General features: G+C 43.9%; 2 protein-coding genes across 5 annotated transcripts; one reads left to right on the top strand and one right to left on the bottom strand.

Moving 5' to 3' along the window:
- Positions 1-254: 254 nt before the first annotated feature.
- CTSV (cathepsin V) lies at positions 255-10,120 on the bottom strand. 4 transcript variants are annotated; one of them, XM_055271765.1, is made up of 8 exons: positions 9,750-9,872; positions 8,836-8,971; positions 8,411-8,533; positions 8,170-8,316; positions 6,923-7,147; positions 5,924-6,089; positions 5,276-5,393; positions 255-3,600 (listed from the first exon to the last, which is right to left on the bottom strand). In XM_055271765.1, exons 2-8 carry the CDS (start codon positions 8,959-8,961, stop codon positions 3,501-3,503), a joined length of 1,005 nt encoding a protein of 334 aa, XP_055127740.1. In that variant the 5' UTR covers positions 8,962-8,971; positions 9,750-9,872; the 3' UTR covers positions 255-3,500. The 4 variants fall into 4 exon arrangements, with proteins under 4 accessions (XP_055127740.1, XP_063492971.1, XP_055127742.1 ...); XM_063636901.1 differs by lacking the exon at positions 9,750-9,872 and adding an exon at positions 10,097-10,120 and having other exon boundaries at positions 3,207-3,600; XM_055271767.2 differs by lacking the exon at positions 9,750-9,872 and adding an exon at positions 9,614-9,724 and having other exon boundaries at positions 3,207-3,600.
- LOC129479145 (guanine nucleotide-binding protein G(I)/G(S)/G(O) subunit gamma-5) lies at positions 7,249-7,727 on the top strand. The gene has a single exon (XM_055271768.1). It carries the CDS (start codon positions 7,282-7,284, stop codon positions 7,486-7,488), a length of 207 nt encoding a protein of 68 aa, XP_055127743.1. The 5' UTR covers positions 7,249-7,281; the 3' UTR covers positions 7,489-7,727.
- Positions 10,121-22,521: the final 12,401 nt, after the last annotated feature.

The following is a 22,521-nucleotide window of genomic DNA, read 5'->3' as shown; positions in this document are numbered from 1 at the left end:
TTAATGACATTTTTTCTCTACCTTACTGTAAGCATACAGTATTTTATAATACATACACAAAATATGTGTTAATTGGCTGTTTATGTTATCAGCAAGGCTTCCAGTCAACAGTAGGCTATTAGTAGAAAAGTTTTGGAGGAATTAAAGTTATATGCAAAATATTTGGCTGCACAAGGGTTGGCGCCCCTAACCTCTGCGTTGTTCAAGGATCAACTGTATCCAAATGAATAAATACACTGCAGAACAAGAACATGTTGCAGCTTAGTAATAGTTTTACTTATTAACTTACTTAAAAAGAGATAATGAACGTTTGCAAAATTGTTTACAATTGAGATATCCATACACACAAGTCATGTGCTACATGATGTTTTGGTCAGTGACTGCATATATGATAGTGGTCCCATAAAATTATGATCCTATATTTTTACTGTACTTTTCTCTGTTCAGATACACAAATACTTACCACTGTGTTACAACTGTGTACAGTATTCAGCACAGTGATGTGTTGCACAGGTGCGTAGCTTAGGAGCAACAGGCTGTACCATATAGCCTAGGTGTGTGATAGGCTGTACCATCTAGGTTTGTGTCAGTGTACTCTATGATGTTCACGGCATGATGAAATCACCCAAGACACATTTCTCAGAATGTATCCCCATCAAGCAACACATGACTGTATATATACATTTACTAATGTTATTTTTAATACACAGAAGTTTCTTCTTTGCTTTTTAGAAATTTTATATCAGTTACAAAAGGAAATACATTTAGAAAACAGTTTCAACTTTCATAGGCAAAACACACACATGAACCGCACATAGGGCTGAGTGGATATTTCCCAATTGCTGAGTCCATGGCCTCTAGTATGATGCCAAAGTGTCATAACTACACTCCCACATCAGCAAACTCCTCCCTCTTAATATGCTCAATCATTTCTATCTCACCCTTCCTTACTTCCTTTGCAATTCAAATAAGAAAACAAACAATTTAGATGTTTGAGTATAGGAAATACTTGCCGAGACCAGCTCAGTCACGGATACTAACCCAGCGGCGCTGGAGAAATTAAAGACACACCCAGAAATATAGCATGTGGAGTGGGAAATCAGGGGACTCACAGCTTTCAGAGCTGAGAGCCCTGAACAGAGATTTACCCATATATTTATTGACAGCAAGCCAGTGATAAACATTGTTTCTACAGATTATAGATTAACTGAAAGTATTCTTTCCAGGAAACAAAGGGATGGGCTCTGGCTAGTTATCTGCAGCAGGAACATGTCCTTAAGGCACAGATCGCTCATGCTATTGTTTGTGGTTTAGGAATGCCTTTAAGCCTTGGGTGGGCCAGGTGTTCCTTGCCCTCATTCCGGTAAACCCACAACCTTCAGCGTGGGCGTCATGGCCATCATGAACATGTCACAGTATTGCAGAGATTTTGTTTATGGCCAGATTTGGGGGCCTATCCCCAGCAAATATTGGTTAAGTCTGTGCTTCAGACTAGATTTTTCAAGTCTACTGGCTTGTCTGAAAAACGCTTTTAGACAACACATCAGGTTTGTAACTTTTCACAAGTTTAAAATATTTCAAAGGTCTTTGAAAATTATAAAATCTTGAAATATCTCCATTTTAGTTTTCTGAGGGGTGCTGTTTTGACAGATTTGAAATTTTTTTATTTGAATAAAAAGCCATCACTCTTTCATTCAATTTAGTGCCTAGATGTTTCCTTAGAGCCTGGGTTGTTGTTCCAAGAATCTGTGGAGAGTACTGACTTAGCCTGCCGCTGCAAAGATGAAGGAATCCTTTCTCAGAGAAAACTCAAGACTGAATATGGTAGACTGGATTTTCCACAGATGGCTGTGGACATAGGCTATTGAAGGGTTTTCGGGATACACAGTCCCACATGCCCCTTCCCTCCCATTGCATTCACAATGGATCACCTCTCAATTAAATTTCACCAGCTCATCCCCTGTATTTTTTTTATTTGACTGGAAACATGGGCTTTTACAACACACATGGGGCTCTCCTTTAGCCTGCAGAATGTGGGTATATCTTTACTATTTTCTCCTGCTCATAAAAATACATGCTTTCCACTAAACAAGTTAAATAATCACCCATAATTCACCCACAAGTTTGGTGTACTTTCTGCCAGTATTTTAAATATGCAAAGATATCGTTTTATTTGTATTTACTACCTGTGTAACTATATGCTTAGGCTTTTTTCCGCCATTTTGAGTTTATTTTTAATTCACGGATTAGGTAGCCAGAGTCTGGCCTAGTGACTTCTGACCTTTCACTTGTGATCTCTTATCCGTCTTCGGCCAGAGGCCTCTTTTTGTAGCCCAGCCTCATCTCTTGTGGACCTTGAACAAATTTCTCCAGCTACTGCCAAATGCCTGAGATTTGTTAACCATACCATTTATTTTTGCTAACACTAGTTAACAAATAAGCTTTTCTAGAAGAGCTAGGTGGAATATGTCATCAGAGACAAAATACCCTTGCTAACTTACTTGCACCTGCGTCTTCCTCAGACTGCAGAGTGGTCACCAGCAATTCAGAGAGGCTCCAGTAACAAGCTGCTTCACTTTTTATCACATAACCTAACTATCTTGAGGTTATGTGTCAAAGGAAGAAGACATCTCCTTTTCTAAAAAGTCAACTGCTTTCTTCTTTACTAAAACAATTTAGGGGCCGGGCGCAGTGGCTCACACCTGTAATCCCAACACCTTGGGAGGCTGAGGCGGGTGGATCACGAGGTCAAGAGTTCAAGACCAGCCTGGCCAAAATGGTGAAACCCTCTACTAAAAATACACTAGGCGTGGTGGCACGTGCCTGTAATCCCAGCTACTCGGGAGGCTGAGGCAGAGAATTGCTTAAACCTGGGAGGCAGAGGTTGCAGTGAGCTGAGATAACGCCACTGTACTCCAGCCTTGGTGACAGAGTGAGACTCCGTCTCATAAAAAAGAAAAAAAATTTAGGTTTGTCCTTCCAAATTGTTTATCAAATTTTGGTAGATTCAGGAGTTGGGTTACACACAGTAACTGGGCAGCTGATATAAAGTCTGTATTTTCATAACTAGAAGAGCCAGGAAGCCAGCTTTCTGCTAGCATCTTTCTCCTAACATACCATTGGCACATGAAGTTATTATTTCAGAGCTTAATTATATTTCGTGACTACACAAAAAGCCAATGCATTAAAAAAAGAAAAGGCCCACCTTTATATACGAATTAAAATTTATTTTGAACTGTTTTGTATATCTTTTTAAAAAATGGAAACTCAAAAGTCTTAGAATTAAGCAATGAGTCTTTGATATCATAAAGCTGTGTATAACAATAATTAAAGTAGTGGTAACATTTTACCCTTGTAAAAATGTCACAGAATTCAAATCTCAACTTGGATCCTCAATGATTCAAGTGGTTTATCTTACACAATAAGCGTTTGGTCAGTTTCAAGATAAAATTCCCCCAGACATGCTGTCCTTAAGTCCTTCCTCCTCACCATCCATCAGCTCACACATTGGGGTAGCTGGCTGCTGTGGCGATTCCACAGTGGTTGTTCTTGTCTTTGGCTATTTTTACATAGCCATTCGAGCCCCATTCTGGACCCCAGCTGAAAGAGGAGCAGGTTTTCCGTTTTATACAAGGAATCAAGGGAAAATTGGCTCCATTAATAATAATAGCTAATACTTAAACAGTGCTTCCCACGTGTCAGGCACTATTCTAAGTGCTGTTAATATTCATTTATAAATGTCCTGAGGCTGGGCACAGTGGCTCACACCTGCAATCCCAGCACTTTGGGAGGCCGAGGTGGGCAGATCACTTGAGGTCAGGAGTTTGAGACCAGCTTGGCCAATCTGGTGAAACCTCATTTCTACTAAAAATACAAAAACTGGCCAGGTGCAGTGCACGCCTGTAATCCTAGCACTTTGGGAGGCTGAGGCGGGTGGATCACCTGAGGTCTCAGGAGTTCCGAGACCAGCTTGACCAACATGGTGAAACCCCGCCTCCACTAAATTAAAAAAAAAAAAAATTAACCGGGCATGTAATCCCAGCTACTTGGGAGGCTGAGGCAGGAGAATCATCATTTGAACCCAGGCGGCAGAGGTTCCAGTGAGCCAAGATTGCACCACTGCACTTCAGCCTGGGCAAGAAGAGCAAAACTCCATCTCAAAAGAAAAAAACAAACAAAAAAACCCCCACAAAAATTAGCCAGGCGTGGTGGTGCATGCCTGTAGTCCCAGCTACTTGGGGGTCTGAGGAAGGAGAATCACTTGAACCTGGGAGGTGGAGGCTGCAGTGAGCTGAGATTGCACCACTGCACTCTTGCCTGAGTGACAGAGCAAGACTCCATCTCAAAGTAAAATAAAACTGGCTGGGCACAGTGGCTCATGTCTGTAATCCTAGTGCTTTGGGAGGCCAAGGCAGGCAGATCACATGAGGTCAGGAGTTCGACAGCAGCCTGGCCTACATGGTGAAACCCCGTCTCTCCTAAAAAATACAAAAAAAATTAGCTGGGTATGGTAGCACATCCCTGTAGTCCCAGCTACTTGGGAGGCTGAGGCAGGAGAATCACTTGAACCCAGGAGGCGGAGGTTGCAGTGAGCTGAGATCGTGCCACTGCACTCCAGCCTGGGTGATAGGGCGAGATTCTGTCTCAAAAAATAAATGAATGAATGAATGAATGAATGTATTGATTCTTGTGGGTCCTTAACTTTTTAAGATACTGAGGCAGAACTGGAATTCCACTGTAGCAGTCTGTCTCTACATACTACCTTATGTCACATCTCAATTAAAGAATGCTAATTGTGAGAAAAGGGATTCTGACAACCTTCAAAGCCTGAGAGCTGGGGAGTGAAATTCGATGACAGGGCATCCAATGACAATAGAAGGATGCACACAGACCACTGGACTCCTGGATGATCTTTCAGACTTAACAAAGAACCAGCAGAGGCAGATGTTTCTGCTTACTATTCCTTGTTGAAAAATTAGACAGAAAAAAGCAATCAGCTCTCAAACCTACAGGTCCACAGTCCTTTGTCTGAAACCCTTGAGGCCTAATGTGTTTCAGAATTTAAAAATTTTCAAAACTTAGTAATAAAATATTACAAATACATAGCAGTAACTCCAAAAAGCTTGGTATGGAATCTTATAATCAAACATTAATATTTCTGTGTTCACCCTAAGTAGAAGACAGACTTCTGGAATTTCGAAATTGAGCTTTTGTGAACTTGTATCCAAATACTGATTTGAAACAAAAATTCCCTTTTCAATTTTGAGTTTTATACCTGTTTTTGACGAGCCAATACTTGCTGTTATTCGAATTTGCTCCTTCAAAGCCGTAGCCAACCACCAGAACACCATGATCCAGGTTTTCGCTGCTGCAGTCTGGTTCAAAATAAATGCCTGGGAGAGTAAAATCAATGCTGGGGTGAGAGGCTCCAAGTGACATGTGACAGTAACCCATCCTACCACCCTCCATAAGGGAGGCATCTCTAAATTCAGTAAAATGTCATAAACAAATGCCAAATAAGGACCCAAACAATATTGGCCAGAAAACAGTAATGGCTGATAAAGGAAAAAAGTCAACCTCAACTCACTAGAAATCAACTAACTTCAACTAAGTTCAAGATATTTTCTACCTAAAAAAAAGAAAATCCAAAAGCTAAAACCTATTGTTTACAGCTAAGGTGATTTAGATACTTATCTCTGAGCCCAAATACCAATTCGCATAATCCCTTTCTACTCCTAGGATGTCAGTCTAAAATAGCACCAAAATAAACAAACAAAAACTTGAAGGGGGTTCTTTACAGTCCTAATTACAGTAGTAAAAAACTTTTGAGAAAAAAGGGCCCAAAAACCAGAAAATAGTTTGGAAACAATCACGGTGATGCTTCCCAATTCTGCCTAAATTTCTATAATAAAATGATACTTACCTGATTTGTAGAACTGGAAGGACGAATGGCCTGCATCCATAGCAACAGAGATGGGCCCCACAGTTGCGACTGCTTTCATCAGGGCCTTCTCCTTTCCAGGTGGGACCACCGTGAAGCCAGTGTCATTAGCAACAGAATTCTCAGGTCTGTACTTACAGATTTCGTCCTTTTAAAGTTAAAGGGGGAGAGACTTGATCACTACCCTCTACCTCCTGGGAAACATTAGTTCTAGAACCAAAACACTCAGCAATTTGCAACCTAGGATTTCCAAGTTAACACCCTTATAAATCGTCCCATGAAATAAAATGATATTCGTTGATTTGAAAATGAAAAATTAGTTGACATTTCTTCAATGAGAACCCCTAGGTCAATCTGTCCATAAAAAATTTTTCACAATAGATTAAGTTCTATATTATGTAGAATGGTTTGCTTATTCTCCATGTTATGTAAAAGCAAGAACAGCTATGTGTTAACCATCTAATGTTACTTATATGTTAACCATTAGCTGTTGACCATCTCACCAGAGAACTGTGCGAAGGCTAATAATTTTTTTTTTTTTTTTGAGACGGAGTCTCGCTCTGCGGCCCAGGCTGGAGTGCAGTGGTGCGATCTTGGCTCACTGCAAGCTCTGCCTCCCGGGCTCACGCCATTCTCCTGCCTCAGCCTCCCGAGTAGCTGGGACTACAGGCACCCGCCACCAGCCTGGGCTAATTTTTTTTGTATTTTTAGTACAGACGGGGTTTCACTGTATTAGCCAGGATTGTCTTGATCTCCTGACCTTGTGATCTGCCCATCTCGGCCTCCCAAAGTGCTGGGATTACAGGCGTGATCCACCACGTCTGGCCAAAGGCTAATAATTTATAATGACAATACTCATAGTTTGCAGATGTAGATTCTACCATATAAAATGTGAATTCTGAAAAAAGTATCTGTTATCTCTGAAAGCGTTCCACTTTCCAAAAGCAGAGCACGAATGACAAGATAAAGAGCTCCATTTACCATTGCTACATATGGATAGGATTCCTCAGAGTCCAGGCCTCCATTCTCCTTGACATACTGGAAGGCCTTACCCATGAAGCCACCATTGCAGCCCTGATTGCCTTGAGGACGCGAACAGTCCACCAGATTCTGCTCGCTCAGTGAGACAAGTTTCCCAGTTTTCCGGAACATCTGTCCTTCAAGAGCACCAGTTGCACTAAAAGCCCAACAAGAACCACACTGTTTCTAAAAAGGGAGAAAAAAAACTCAATTTACAAGACCAATACAAATACAGTATCTTATATAATTGAATTACCTGAATATTCTTTAAAAAAAAAAAAAAAAAGGACCCACGAATCGGCCCGGCAGTCGCTTGCACCATGTCTGGCTCCTCCAGCGTCGCCGCTATGAAGAAAGTGGTTCAGCAGCTCCGGCTGGAGGCCAGACTCAACCGCGTAAAAGTTTCCCAGGCAGCTGCAGACTTGAAACAATTCTGTCTGCAGAATGCTCAACATGACCCTCTGCTCACTGGAGTATCTTCAAGTACAAATCCCTTCAGACCCCAGAAAGTCTGTTCCTTTTTGTAGAAAAATGAATCTTTCAAAGGTTTCCCAAACGACTCCTTATGATCCAGTGAATATTCAAGAGAGCTACATTTGAAGCCTGTACAAAAGCTTATCCCTGTAACACATGTGCCATAATATACAAACTTCTACTTTTGTCAGTCCTTAACATCTACCTCTCTGAATTTTCATGAATTTCTATTTCACAAGGGTAATTGTTTTATATACACTGGCAGCAGCATACAATAAAACTTAGTATGAAACTTTAAAAAAAAAAAAAAAAATTAAAAAAAAAACGAAAAAAAAAACCCATCACCACACTTTGGGAGGCCGAGGCGGGCAGATCACTTGAGGAGTTTGAAACCAGCCTGGCCAACATGGTGAAACCCTGTCGCTACTAAAAATACACAAAAATTAGCTGGGCATGGTGGTGAGCACTTGTAATCCCAGCTACTCGGGAGGCGGAGGCAGGAGAATCTCTTGAACCCAGGAGGCAGAGGTTGCAGTGAACCGACATCACGCCATTGCAATCCAGCCTGGGCAACAAGAGCAAAACTCCGTCTCAAAAAAAAAAAACAACACCAAAAATCAAAAATACAAAAAACCCATCACCATATGCTGTGCCACCATCTACCACAGCAATGACACCAATTCCTTCTTGGCTTTCCTGTGGAGACGGGAGGTCTGCATCTGACGCTGTCTCACCTGATTCTTCACTGGCGTCACGTAGCCTTTCTTTCTCCAATCCACAGATTTGGGAAGATCAAGAAACAGAGGCTCACGGAACACTTTCCCCTTCCTGAATTTCTGGTTTCGAAAGCAACCCATCATCTGTCTGAATTCTTCATTGGTCTTCAAGGAGAAGTAAATAAAATGTTAAAAGCAAGACTATTTTGGTGAAGAACTGAGAAGCTGCACAGAGTTCAGCAATCCTTGCCACACTCACCATGTCACCGAAAGCATTCATGGCCATTGTGAAGCCATGTTTCCCTTGGCTGTATTCCCCATTGTGCAGTTCAATCATTTTCATATTCTTTTCCCACACTGCTCTCCTCCATCCTTCTTCATTCTAGAGGCAAACATATAGCTGGTGGACTTTATGTCTACTTACCCAACCCATGTTCACTAAGCCGATTTGCGGGCAGAAACGGAAGAGAAACCATGGCCAGGGATGGGTTGATACTTCTCTGGGAGCTGTTCTCCAAGCCAAGACACAATGGAGATATATGCCCATATTGCACCTATAATGGGTGCTGTTAGGTTATTGCCTGGTAAGGTCTGGCGTCTAGAAGCTACTCTCTGGCTATCAACTCCCAACAGCAAGGACCATTCTCTCCAGAGTCCCACTGGACAGTTTCAGATGTTACCAACCGCGCCATATAATCTTCTGTGTGTTGCCTTCCACTGGTACCACTTTGTATCCAAATTTTGGTCAAATTTTGGAACAGCGGAGGCTATTCCCAAGCAAAAGGCAGCCAGGACGAGCGAAAGATTCATGTTTCAAAACCTAGAAAGAGAAAAGAAATGAGTATCTGATTAGACCAATCCTAAAAAGCCATTTTACAGCCCCCGTGGAATAAAAATATTTCAATTATTCTCCCTAGCATTTCCCCAAGGACTGTGGAAGAGGCTGAAACAGGCCAAGTGGAGGTATTTGATGGGCCCAACCACCTCACACCTTCTCGGCTGATACACAGCAGGAGATGAGCTATGTCTTCCAACCTCTCCTTTTGGAATAAAACCTTTCGGGAATCCCTTTCCAGAAGATACTGGGAAGGAGAGCACCCACTACTCCCGCCGTCCCACACTTGGGTCTGTGCTACTCGCTCCCCTAAACTGGGGCAGGGTCACGAGGCCGCGCCGCTGGAAGCCAGGGGCCCCAGGGCCAGGGCCCGGACCGGGGAAGGCAGCTCCCGGAGGGCCAGGGTCGGGGCCGCACCGCCTGCTCTCGCCCTCCGCACGCGCCGCCGCGCCCCGAGAATGTTTGCGGCCGCGCAGGGAGCGGGGGCTCCGCGGCCGGGCTGCGGGGATGAAGCCGCTCAGGCCGGCCCGGCTTCAGCCCGCTGGATGACTGACCTGCACCGCCCGGGCCCTCCCAGTGGTCCCGGCGCCTCCCTGGGGTCTCCAATCGCCCTCCCCCGTTCTCCACCTCGAGGCTGGCAGAGCTCCGGGCAGAAGCTCTCACTCCCAGGGGTCGCGCCCGCCTCCTCTCAGTGTCCCTGAAGGGGTGTTCCCTCCTCCAGTCCCCCTTCGCCCTGCCCCTCGGTCTGCTCGGGGGCGCTCACCAGCAGCCGTCGCAGCTGCGCAAGCGCCCTCGGCAAACAAGCCTCTAAGACTACAGACGTCCGCGGTCTGGCGCAGGTTCGCCCGCCTCGGGATTTAAGTTTCCAGGCGGCCTTCCCCGCCCCCACAGCCTTCCCGCGCTGCGATTGGCTGTGCCGGCCACTGGGCGGGGCCCCGGGCTCTCTGAGCCCGCGCGTGACGCAGTCCAGTCCCAACCCGTCTCAGGTCTGGGCGCGTCTACCTCAATAGACCCTGGCTGCAGGAAGCGGAGCCGGGCGCCCGAGGGCTGCGCGGAGGAGGGGGAGGCGCCTCCCTCAAGGGCTCAGATCTACTGACTATCCCAACTTACTGCGCTGAGCCGGTGGTTTACAGCGAGCTCTGTGGTTTTTCAGCCCCTACTTTTCCTTAGTCCTAGAGTTTTTGGTGAAAATCTGCAGGGCCGGGAGCCAGGGTACTCTCGTTCAGTGGCTCCTGTTTAGTCCAGGGCAAAGGTGGGACCGAGTGGAAGAACGCACAGCCCCCGGCAGAAGCATTACCTTCCACTTAAGGGTGGGTGCATCAGGGCTTTAGAAGAATCTGGTAAGGAAAGGCACCCTCAAAACACGGGATGGATGGTCGAGACCGGACACCAGGAGGGACGGGACTGGCTGATAGGGTGTCCAGAGGCCGCGGGGCGTTTTGTGGTGCGTCCTTTCCAGTCTGTTGCATTCAGGGATTCTTCCTTCTCCCATGTCTTTCAATACCAAAAAAAAAAAAAAAAGTTACAGAAATATTTGGTTAATAAAAAGGAGAAAAGCGTTGAGAATGGTGAAATTGCTTTAAAAAAATTTTTTTTTGTAGAGATGGAGTTTGGCTAAGTTGCCTTAGGCTGCTCTTGAATTCCTGGTCTCAAGGGATCCTCCCCTCTCACCCTTCCAAAAGTGGTGGGATTACAGGAGTGAGCCACTACGCCCAGCCTGAGAGTGGTGGAAATTGCTTTTACTTACCTACTCTCTGCTTATGGGTTACCACGTCTCTTCCTCAGTATTCAAAGTTTGCTTCTTTTGAGATTTAATAAATTTACTTTAAAACTGCTTAATATCGGCAGGGCGCGGTGACTCACGCCTGTAATCCCAGCACTTTGGGAGGCCAAGGCGGGCGGATCACGAGGTCATGAGATCGAGACCATCCTGGCCAACATGGTGAAACCCTGTCTCTACTAAAAATGCAGAAATTAGCTGGGCGTGGTGGCACGCGCCTGTAGTCCCAGCTACTCAGGAGGCTGAGGCAGGAGAATTGCTTGAACCCGAGAGGCGGAGGTTGCAGTGAGCCGAGATCATGCCATTGCACTCCAGCCTGGCGACAGAGTGAAACTCCTTATCAAAAAATAAAAAAAATCTATATAATATCAGGGTTGAGGTGATGCAGTTTGAGGAACTGCTCTTTATGGAGAAATATATATAGCTAAAGATTTAAGGAACTCATTAATTCAGAAACATTTCTAATTCTTTTTAAAGTTATATAAAAAACATCCATTATAAAAAATATGTTTTAGAAAATAAACGTCCCTTGTCCCTTCTCCATAACCCTTTTCTAGGCATATCTTTTTTTGTTTTTACAGAAATGAAGTTATAATGCGTATTGATTAATAAACTCTTAAAGATTAAATTGAATAATATCCACAGTTTTTACTTGTTAATTTGAAAATTTGTTAAATCAAGTTTAGCCTAAAGCTGCCTCCCCATATGATTTAAGTTTGGCCTAAAGGTTTCTCTGTACATAGCGAATTGTAACCTAAATGGAGGTGTAAACAGACTGTAGCCTGCTCTTGTGCCCATCCCCAAATTTCTGTAAATCAGAGAGGTTCAGTTGTTCAAAACATATTCAAATAAGGCAAACATGGAGCTGTAACCAATTCTGCAGTTTCTGTGCCTCACTTGCCCTTTTCTGTCTATAAATCTTCCCACATGTGGCTGCACTGGAGTCTGTCTGAGCCTACTCTGGCAATGGAGGCTGCCAGATTCACGAATCATTTTTTGCTCAATTAAATTCTCTTAAATTTAATTTGGCTATGGATTTTATTTTAACAAATTAAAAACAAACTGACAACTTTTCAGAAGCACCATCAGGCAAATACATCTTTTTAAAAATCAGTTTATTAATAATTATATGTCCTTCCTTTAAATAAATAGCAGCTTTTCCCTCTCAAACACAACTAGGGTCCAAAGCTCTCAGATGATTATATAAAAAATACAAAAGTATATTGTATTGCAGGCCAAGGTAGGTGGATCTCCTGAGCCTAGGAGTTTCAGACCAGCCTGGGCAACATGGCAAAATCACACCTCTACCAAAAATACAAAACAAACAAAAATTAGCCAGGCATGGTGATGCATGCCTATAGCCCCACCTACCTGGGAGGCTGAGGTTGTAGTGAGCCAAGCAGAGCATGCGCCACAGCACTCCAGCCTGGGTGACAGAGCGAGATGCCTTCTCAAAAAACATAAAAATTAAAAAAAAAAGCATCTTGTACTGCAAATAGCTGGAGTTTTTTTTTCCTTTTTAAAAAATTTATCATTGTGTTGAACACAATCATCATTCACATGTGGAAATAAATGAAGACCACCACATAAGAACAAACAGAGGCCGTATATTCAGAACTTGCTGTAACAAAGGAGATCATTCAAAGACAAGGGAGAAGAAAAGCTTTAGGGGAAAAAGAGGGCAACTTCAGGTATGTCCTCTTTGCAGTGTCATCATGGAGAAGCTGGAGGAGGGATAACCAGAGATGGTGCATCTTATGTGATTTGTTTATGGAGTATATTTGAGTTTTCTGGTTTGTCCTGGGTTGGAAGCAGAGGCAAAAATGAGGAAGCTGTCAGCCACTGAGTAAGTCTTGAGTGTTCTGAGTTGATCTCTGCAGATATTATGCTTCATTTCTTCTGTGGGTCAGAGTTCTATTGCCATATACTATGGCCATTGTCCATTTGTTTACTCAGTCTATCACAAGAAAGCTAAGTTATTCTAACACGTGGGTTTTACAGTTGCCCTTGGGCCACAGCTCCCTAAGATTGTAGGGTGGAGAAACCTGCCAGGCCATTAAGATCTGTGCCTTAAGCAATAGCCTGACAGCAGATGAGTGGCAGGTGCTGCCCTGAAGAATGGCATCCCCTTTGTTTTTTGGAATGTGAGACAAAAGTAGTGGAGAAAACATAGACCCTTTTCAAACCAAGTGTGCCCCAAATCTAAAATTATACCAGAAATATGTAAATGCAGACGAAATATGGGAGAAAGCCAATAAGCAAGAGGGCGGAAGACGTTATCGTTCCAACTTAGGACATCTATTTATATCTATTTATACACATCTGTAAAAAATTGCATTACAGAAATGTGGTATTACTAGCCAGGATAGATATATTTAAATATTTGTTTCTTTCCCTACTCTTCTATTCCTATTTCTTTGCAAAATAATTTTGATGAGTGATAATTTTTAGAATGGTCACATTTTAGTGAAGCAACCAGGCCTTGGTTATGCCTTTAATAAAAAGGAGTTGGCAGAACTTCCTGATTCCTATTTAAAACGCAGTGCCTGTGAAAGTATATTCTCACGTGCATCTGTGTAGCTTTCTTTTACTCCCTATTAAAAGAGGATATAGGCCAGCCATGGTGGCTCATGTCTGTAATCCCAGCACTTTGGGAGGCTGAATTGGGTGGATTACCTGAGGTCAGGAGTTCGAAACCAGCCTGGCCAACATAGTGAAACCCCGTCTCTACTAAAAATACAAAAAAAATTAGGCAGGTATGGTGGTGCATGCCTGTAGTCCCAGCTACTTGGGAGGCTGAGGCAGGAGAATCACGGAGAGGCGGAGGTTGCAGTGAGCCGAGATTGAGCCATTGCACTCTAGCCTGGGCAACAGAGTGAGACTCTGTCTCGAAAATAAATAAATAAATAAATAAATAAATAAATAAATAAATAAGGATATAATTCTTTACCCAGTCTCTGGAAATTTTAAACCATAGAGGAACTGGCAAACTTAGTGTGGTGGCATTCAAGACCCTGACATCACTTAACACCTCTCCCCAGTATAATAACCCCCTCCGATTTGTTTAAATTCACTGAGCCAAGAATTACTCTTAAGAAGCATTATCCAGCAAACTGTCCACTTGCAAAATGGTTTGTCACCATTGATAATCATATAGCAAACAGCCTGTTTATGATTTGAGGTTCATGTGAAACCACTTATGAAATAACTAATTTTCTGGTTTACTGTAACTGTGCTTTTCCTGTAGAGTTAAACTATCAGCCAATTCATCAAGCATGTAAATCAATCAATGAGAATTCAGCTCTTACTTGGTACCAGTTCTTCTCTTCTGGTGTAGCATGAGCATTCACTTCCACATTCTTAGCTTTCCTAACAGCTTTCTGAGGTCCAGCCTTTCCATATTTAAATATGTGGTTCACTATAGTAATTTCAGTTCTACAGCAAATCGAACAGGACAGATATATTTAAATGGAACTATGGCGAAGCATCTTTGTATAGCAGGTAACAAGGAAACCAATTCACAAGAGAAATGGTGGAATTTCTCCCCTCCTCTAAAACAGTAATCCACAAACTCTCGGCCAAATCTGAAAAATTCTTCAAACCTCAAAACGTCCTTTCAAGAAAGAAGGCGTATTCGTTTCCTGTGTCTGCTGTAACAAATCCCCACAAACTTGGTGGCTTGAAACAGTAGTCCTTTATTCCCTCACAGTTATGGAGGTCAGAAGTCCTAAATCAGCATCACTGGGCTAAAGACCAGATGTGATAGGGCTCCCTCCCTTTCTCCCTCCTGAGGTTCTAGGGGAGAATCTGTGCCTTGCGTCTCCCAGCACTGGTGGTTGCTTGCATTCCTTGACTTGTGGCCACATCACTCCAATCTCTGTGACTACATTGCTATCTCTTCTGTCTGTGTCTAATCTCCCTCCCTCTTATAAAGACACCTGTGATTGCATTTAGGGCTCACTCAGGTAACCCAGGATAACCGTTCCATTTCAGAACTATTCAGGGAATCGCATTTACAAAGTCTTTGCTGCATGAGATAACAGCTTCAGGGGCCCGGAATTAAGACCTGTTGTCAGTGGGGGCTATAAGCATCCTGCTACACATGGCATAAATAAAAATCAGTTTCTTGACGATGCTGATGAAAACTTTGTGTTTATTATAACTTGAGGCTGGCCAGGCGTGGTGGCTCACGTCTGTAATCCCAACACTTCGGGAGGCTGACGCGGGCAGATCACTTGAGGTCAGGAGTTTGAGACCAGCCTGGCCAACATGGTGAAAACCCGTCTCTACTGAAAACACAAAAATTAGCTGGGCTTGGTGGCAGGCACCTGTAATCCCAGCTACTCGGGAGGCTGAGGCAAGAGGATTACTTGAACCCTGGAGGCAGAGGTTGCAGTGAGCCGAGATAATGCCACTGCACTCCAGCCTGGGCAACACAGTGAGACTCTGTCTCAAAAAATAAAATAAAATAAAATAAAATAAAATAAAATAAAATAAATAAAATAAAATAAAATAAAAAACTTAAGGCTGGCTTGACTAAGAGAGTTGGACCCTACACTCCCTGGGAACTTCCCACACTGTGACTTCTTTGCTCCATCTCAGCATCAGATCCCTGCCTCATGTACCTGAGTACTGGCAACATTTCCTGCCTTGTGTTTCCCTTGAAATGCTTGACACAGCCTTTTAAGTTTCAAGACCCTGGCCAGGCCTAGTGATTGGCTCATGTCTGTAATCCCAGCACTTTGGAAGGCAGAGGCGGGAGGATTTCTTGAGCTCAGGAGTTCGAGACCAGCCTGGGCAACATAGGGAGAACTTGTCTCTACAAAAAATAAATAAAAATAGCCAAAGCATGGCGGTGCATGCCTATAGTCCCACCAACTCAGGAGGCTGAAGCGGGAGGATGGCTTGAGCCTAGGAGGTTGAGGGTGCAGTGAGCTATGACTGTACCACTGCACTCCAGCCTGGGCAACAGAGGGAGACCGTGTCTCAAAAAACAAAAAAGTTTCAAGATCCCCACACAGCAGCTTTTATAACCCCTCCTTACTCTTTTCACAGCCAGCTGTCCCATGGTCTCTGCATAAAAAAGCATTGCTTACCCACCCTTTTCCTGAGACACTTCTGGTTTCAGCTTTGAGCATCTCCTTGTTGCAATATCTTATATTAATAAAGTCTTTCCTTACTAATGTAGGAACTTGCATTTTTTCCCCTTGACACCCTGTGTCACATTAGTGAGTGGTGAAGACAGAGAAGGCTCTGTGCTGTGAGAGGCTCAGCTTGCAGATGCACCTGTCCTGGGGTTGCTCCAGAGGAACAGCGTCTCTATCTGTGACTTCCTGGGTTTCCAATAGCTAAAGAACTCTTAGGTGTGGGCACTGTTCTGAGGTCATCTTCCCAACAACCCTATGATGCTGGTTCTCAAACACCAGCTTTATCAGAATCACCTGGAGGCTCCTGAAAGCTCAGGTTGCTGAACATATCCCCCAGTTTCTGATTCAGTAGGTCTGGGACAGGGTTCCAGAATTTGCTTTCTAAAAACTTCCCAAGGTGGGCTGGGCGCAGTGACTCATGCCTGTAATCCCAGCACTTTGGGAGCCCGAGGTGGGTGGATCACTGAGGTCAGGAGCTCCAGACCAGCCTGGCCAACATGGCAAAACCCTGTCTCTACTAAAAACACAAAAATTAGCCGGTGTGGTGGTGCACGCCTGTAATCCCAGCTACTCAGGAGGCTGAGGCAGGAGAATTGTTTGAACCCGGGAGGCAGAGGTTGCAGTGAGCTGAGATAGCACCACTTCACTCCAGCCTGGGCGACAGAGCAAGACTCCATCCCCCAACCTCCCCAAACAACAACAACAACTACCACCCACACAAAAAACAACAACAAAAAAACCCACAAAACTTCACAAAGGATGCAGGGGAACCCACTTTGAAAACCACTGCCCTAGGAGATGCGGGCTCTTCTATGCCCCATTTTACAGATGAGGGTGGTCAGGGCAGTGGGAGATACAGAATCAAGGGTGGGGACAGGCTCTTTTCTAAAGTGAATAAATAACTTAATGCACGTTAGGCCATCAGGGCTTAGAAAAGGAAGCTGAGCTTTTGGGCTCTTGCCCGGTCCCTCCCCCAGTGCCCATCACTTGCTTGGCAAACTGGACTCTGGGAGCCAGAGGGTACTAAGAGAGCTGGAATGTGAGCACCAAGGCCGTGCAGGTAAAGCCCCGAGGCTCCCCAGGGCAGTCTCTCCACTTCAGTGTGAATGAGGCTCAGCTGGATTCACACTGAAAGGAATAAAAGACAGGTGAGTCACGCAGCAGGCAGGCTGCCCGGGCAGGGCTGGGCCTCCACACCTTCCTACCCCACCAGCTTCCAGGAGGGCGTTTTGCCCGGTGCTTCGTGGGTGTTTTTGTGCTTGATCATTTCTAGGAGACAAAGGCTCTGCCTCTTACCTGTGCTAATTAAATGTCAGATTTTAAGCCTGGCTCCAATGATAATACGTCAATGACTTATGGTTCTGAGAAGCCCAGGTATTATAAAAAGTGAGTTCTATTCATTCAACAATTTTAAAAACAAACACATAAAATATTCTTTTAAAAAAAATTGAGACCACAGAAAGGAAATAGAACCAGATAATCAAGCATCTGTGATTCTCTGTATGATCTCCTTAAAAACCAAAACAGGGAAATCTTCTCCATATAAGCTTGAAAGTTTTTCTGAGCTACAAACTCTGCACTGGTGGTTTTATTTGCTTTTTTTATGTTCCTTGTTTTCTCCTTCCCACCTCCCCATACCAGTGCTGCCCCCTTGTTTTGGTTTTCTTGTCCTCAAATCAGACCCACAGCTATGGTCCCAAGCACTTCTAAACTTCATCCTCAAATCCAGAGGATCCACTGAGGACGCAGCTTCTCCTTAGGAGAACTAGCCTATCTTCTGCAAAAGGAATCTGATCTTTTTTTGATCATTGCTAAGATAGAGGAAACAACGTGTAACAGTTCAGTATAAAACACAGTTCTGATCCCAGGAGGAACAATTGCTTTATTGATTGATTGAGGTGGAGTCTGGCTCTGTTGCCCAGGGTGGAGAGCAGTGGCGCTATCTCGGTTCACTGCAACCTCTGCCTCCCGGGTTCAAGCGATTCTTCTGCCTCAGCCTCCAGAAGAGCTGGGATTACAGGCACCTGGTACTACACCTGGCTAACTTTTTTGTATTTTTAGTAGAGACAGGGTTTCACCACGTTGGTCAGGCTGGTCTCGAATTCCTGACCTCAGGTGATTTGCCCACCTTGGCCTCCCAAAGTGCTGGGATTACAGGTGTGAGTCACTGTGCCCAGCCTCAACTGCTTCTTTTAAATGCATTTTCTGTTCATAAGATCCTCTGCCCAGATGCTTATCTCCCACTCTAGGAGGAGGAGTCGGGCGATGGCAGAAGGCACAGGTGATTTGGCAAGGCTTGGAGTTGGGTGGTTCTGCCTGTGTTCCCTCGGCCAGCACCTCAGGTTTGCTATCAATGGAGCAAGGACCATACAAGATGACCTTTTCCAGGCTAATTAGCTTCTACACTGCGGATATGGCCTGCGTGTCCTCTCAATCCACCCACAGCTCTGCACAGCACCCTTCTCCTCATGCACACTTCCCCAGCTTCTAAATTTCCATGCACTCTGTGTAGAAAGTTGCTGATACGCAACATTCACGAGTTAGCATCTGGCGATGGTTGCATGGCTCTGAGGAAACTGAGAGAAATTTGACCAAGAAAAATTAGATAGTGGTAAAAAAGAGTTTTTCTCCAAGTTCAAAGAGAGAAATGGAACTAAATGATAATTTGAATGATATAAGGAAAGTGTTTTAGTTACACTGGGAGGGCAAGCAAAACTAAGTTGCATATTCTTTCTCCTTAACCAAGTGAATTGAGGACAAAGACTTTGTTTTATAGCATTGGGGATCTCAGTGTATGATAGATGCTCAGTAAAAAGCATCACAGAATGGCAATTTTTAGGCTAAGAGAGGAATTGTTGCTAATTTGACTACAACTTTATGGAACCTGGCACTTGGCCTAGAGCTCAGTGGGCCTCAGGTGGACTTGGGGAACTTCTTCTGCCCCCACAACACACATATCCTAGACCCTCCTTGCTGTCCTTTAGATGCTTAGAAATGCCTCAGGGAGCTTAGAAGTCTCTGTTTCTTTCTTTTTTTTTTTTGTTCGGAGTTTCTCTCTTGTTGCCCAGGCTGGAATGCAGTGGCATGATCTAGGCTCACTGCAACCTCTGCCTCCCATGTTCAAGCGATTCTCCTCCTGCCTCAGCCTCCCAAGTAGCTGGGATTATAGGTGCCCTCCACCATGCCCAGCTAATTTTTATATTTTTAGTAGAGGTGGGGTTTCACCATGTTGTCCAGGCTGGTCTTGAACTCTTGACCTCAGGTGATGTGCCCGCCTCAGCCTCCAAAAATGCTGGGATTACAAGTGTGAGCCATGCATCAGGCTGATGTCCTCTGTTTCTTAGAGAGTCCCCACAACCAGGAGCCAGCCAGCATCTTCAGCAAGGGTCCTGTACGGCCTCACCACCCCATCCTCAGGAATGCTAGAACTCTGCCAGAGTCCACTAGGGCAATGCAAGAGGCCTGTATTGGTGACTGCTCAGGATGGCCAGCCAGGTGGCTCCCACTCCTGCCTGATCCCAGTAGTTTTCACACCCAGGGAGGTGGGGCCCTCTTCTGCTGCTCCTACCCCAGAGAGCCCTGGAGGGACATTGAGAAGAACAGTTTGGGATGCATGAAGTTAATGGTACAAATGAGAACAGAGGCTACTTAAGGTAAGACACATCATAACCTAGTATCTGATCTAGAGATATCCAAGAATATGCAGCATAATAAATCCATTTGAGATAATAATGTTCCATTTCCCCTAGGATCTAGGAGATCCTAGGGCATTATACCCTAGGCAACAGAGATAGAAGCTTTGCACCCAACAGGAAACAAAGCCTTTCTGTAAGCACAAAGGGGAGTTGCCATCTGAAAATAGACATTTGGTTATTTTGCCCAATTGATGAAAGAGAAGAAAAGTGGGGACTTGTGTGATCTTTCATTTGTTTTTATACTTTTGTTTTTTTCTTTTGGATTGGAGAAGCACTGAAAAATAAATTATGTATGTTATCCCTTCTTTCTATTTATTGTTTTGATCGTGGTAATAAAACAGTGAGTTGATAAGTAAGTGTTTGCTGGAAATACCAAACTTTGATAACCAAACTGACAGACTATCCAAAAACTTTCATTTTAAAATGTCTCTGTGTTACAGCTATGTCTGCACAGAAACAATGACATCACACTGTACACCTTGAATAGATACAATCTTTATCAATTAAATATTTTTAAGTGAAAAAATCGCAGTGGTTAGTCTGAACCATGTAAAGCAATTAAGCTTCAGAATCTCCTGCAAAGATGAGGATCGAGCCAGGAACTAGGTGCTTTTTGGAATGCGAACCTATAATTTTGTGAAATGAAATCAAAAGATAATAATAAAAGTAATAATAGTAAGTGAAAAAAAAAAGCTCAGTAGAAAATGAACCAATAGGAGCAACAATTATCAGTACCCCTTGACCCAAATTATCACTGGCTTTGGAATGTAGCTATTTCCAACCCCATTTCTGGTAGGCATAAATTTTGTACAACTAGCTTACTTTCTCAGAGCTTTGGTTTCATCCACTAAAAAATGTGGACAATATCAACTACCCCATAAAGTAGTATTAAAAATTAAATGAGAGACTGGGCATGGTGGCTCACACCTGTAATCCCAGCACTTTGGGGGCTCGAGACAGGTGGATCACCTAAGGTCAGGAGTTCGAGACCAGCCTGGCCAACATGGTGAAACCCTGTCTCTACTAAAAAAACCAAAATTAGCCATGCATAGTGGCATGTGCATGTAGGCCCAACTACTAGGGAGGCTGAGGCAGGAGAATTGCTTGAACCTGGCAGGCAGAGGTTGCAGTGAGCTGAGATCACACCACTGCATTCCAGCCTGGGTGACAGAGCGAGACTCTTGTCTAAATAAATAAATAAAAAAAATTAAGCAAGAGAACACAAGTATTGATATAGTCAGCCATCTATAGAAATTTCTCCAGTGAAAATTGGCATATCTTTGAGAAGTGACGTTCAATCCAAAGGCAGAGTAACTTTTCTGTGAAAATTGTTGCCATTGAAATTCTATATACTGACCATGTTTATTGCTTTAACCATTCTTGCCCATCTGCGATCCCACTTGTGATGCTGTGAAATATATATTTGGTTTCGACGCTGTTTCCTGACTTACGACTCCTAAAATCCTTAGAAACACCAAAATGGTGTCTTTCTGTTTGCTAATGGTTGACTGGTGGCTGGCAGCCCTTCAGTAGCTTCAGGATGGGGCTGGTCACAGGAAAGAACAAGGCAGGATTAGAGGGGTAGGACTTGCAGCCTCACCCCCCAAACCTCTAGGGAGGGGAGAGGGACTGACGGTTCAATTGATCACCAATTGCCAGTGGTTTAATCAATCATGCCGACATAATGAGGCCTCCATAAAAATCCAAAAAAGACAAGATTCAGAGAGCTTCCAGATAGCTGAACACACGGAGGTTCCTGGTGGATTACAGGCGTGAGCCACCTTGCCTGGCCCCTACTCTCTTACAGACTAAGAGTTTTCAAGGATTCAGGATGGGAGAGTTTATCAGACTTGGACTGCCTCTGTGTCTCTTTGTTGTGCTTATCTGGGAGGGAGAGTTGTGTGTCTGTTCCTATACATCTTCCTGCAGCTGTAGGCGTATCCCTCCGAGTCTGCTTTTAGCTTTCCTATCTTAGTGCCCCTGAAGGGAAAGGAATGTGCTTATTAAGACCTACTGTTTTACTGGGGCCCATTGTATGAGGGTGAAGTTTGGCAGTCACCCAGGAGACTTCCCCCACTCCCCACTCTGTGCCTGAGCTGTCTTACCTGTGTTTTATTGTCTGCTTTTTCTGGCTGCTTGTTGTTAGAAGAGAAGTGATTTTCTTGAAATGCACAAGACTAGAAAGGGAGCTGGAACTTAAAGTGGCAGTGTTTGTCCCAGATGATGGTGCTCCTGCTCTGTCAACCAGATTTTTTTTTTTTTTTTTTAAGACAGTATCTCTGGCTCTGTTGCCCAGGCTGTAGTGCAGTGGTGCCATCATGGTTCACTGCAGCTGACTTCTTGGCTTCAGACAATTCTCTCGCTTTGGCCTCCTAAAGTGCTGGGATTACAGGCATAAGCCACCACATTTGGCCACTGGTGGAATTTAGAGATAGATCCAACTCTCATGGGATTGGTTCCCTGGATGCATAAGAAAATGCAAACTGATAAGTAAAAGGCAAAATATTCAATCCCATGGTTATTGTTATCTGTGATAGCTATGTAGACCAAAAGTTGAAATAACAGGCACTATAAACTCAAAGAAATTTACTTTTATCCTGAGCCAAGTTTGAGGACTAATAGCCGAGAAACAGAAACTCAGTGCAAACTGAGAATGTGTCCCATGCACTATTTACTTGTTGGGAATGGGAGGAGGGGGCAAAGGTGACATTGTTCCAATTCTATTTACATGTTCTGTTATATAGAAGATGGGAAGAGTAAAGCAAAGGTGACATTGTTCCAATTCTATTTACATGTTCTGTTATATAGAAGATGGGAAGAGTAAAGCAAAGGTGACATTGTTCCAATTCTAACTGGTGCTCAGTGGCTTTGTACCTAAGATAAAGCAAATGAGCAGTTAATGTATATGGGTTG

This window comes from Symphalangus syndactylus, chromosome 3 (genome assembly GCF_028878055.3).
Source record: "Symphalangus syndactylus isolate Jambi chromosome 3, NHGRI_mSymSyn1-v2.1_pri, whole genome shotgun sequence".
In the NCBI taxonomy this organism is placed as follows: Eukaryota; Metazoa; Chordata; class Mammalia; order Primates; family Hylobatidae; genus Symphalangus; species Symphalangus syndactylus.
Note: the sequence above shows the minus strand (reverse complement) of the source record. Positions and strands in the feature narration are given on the sequence as shown.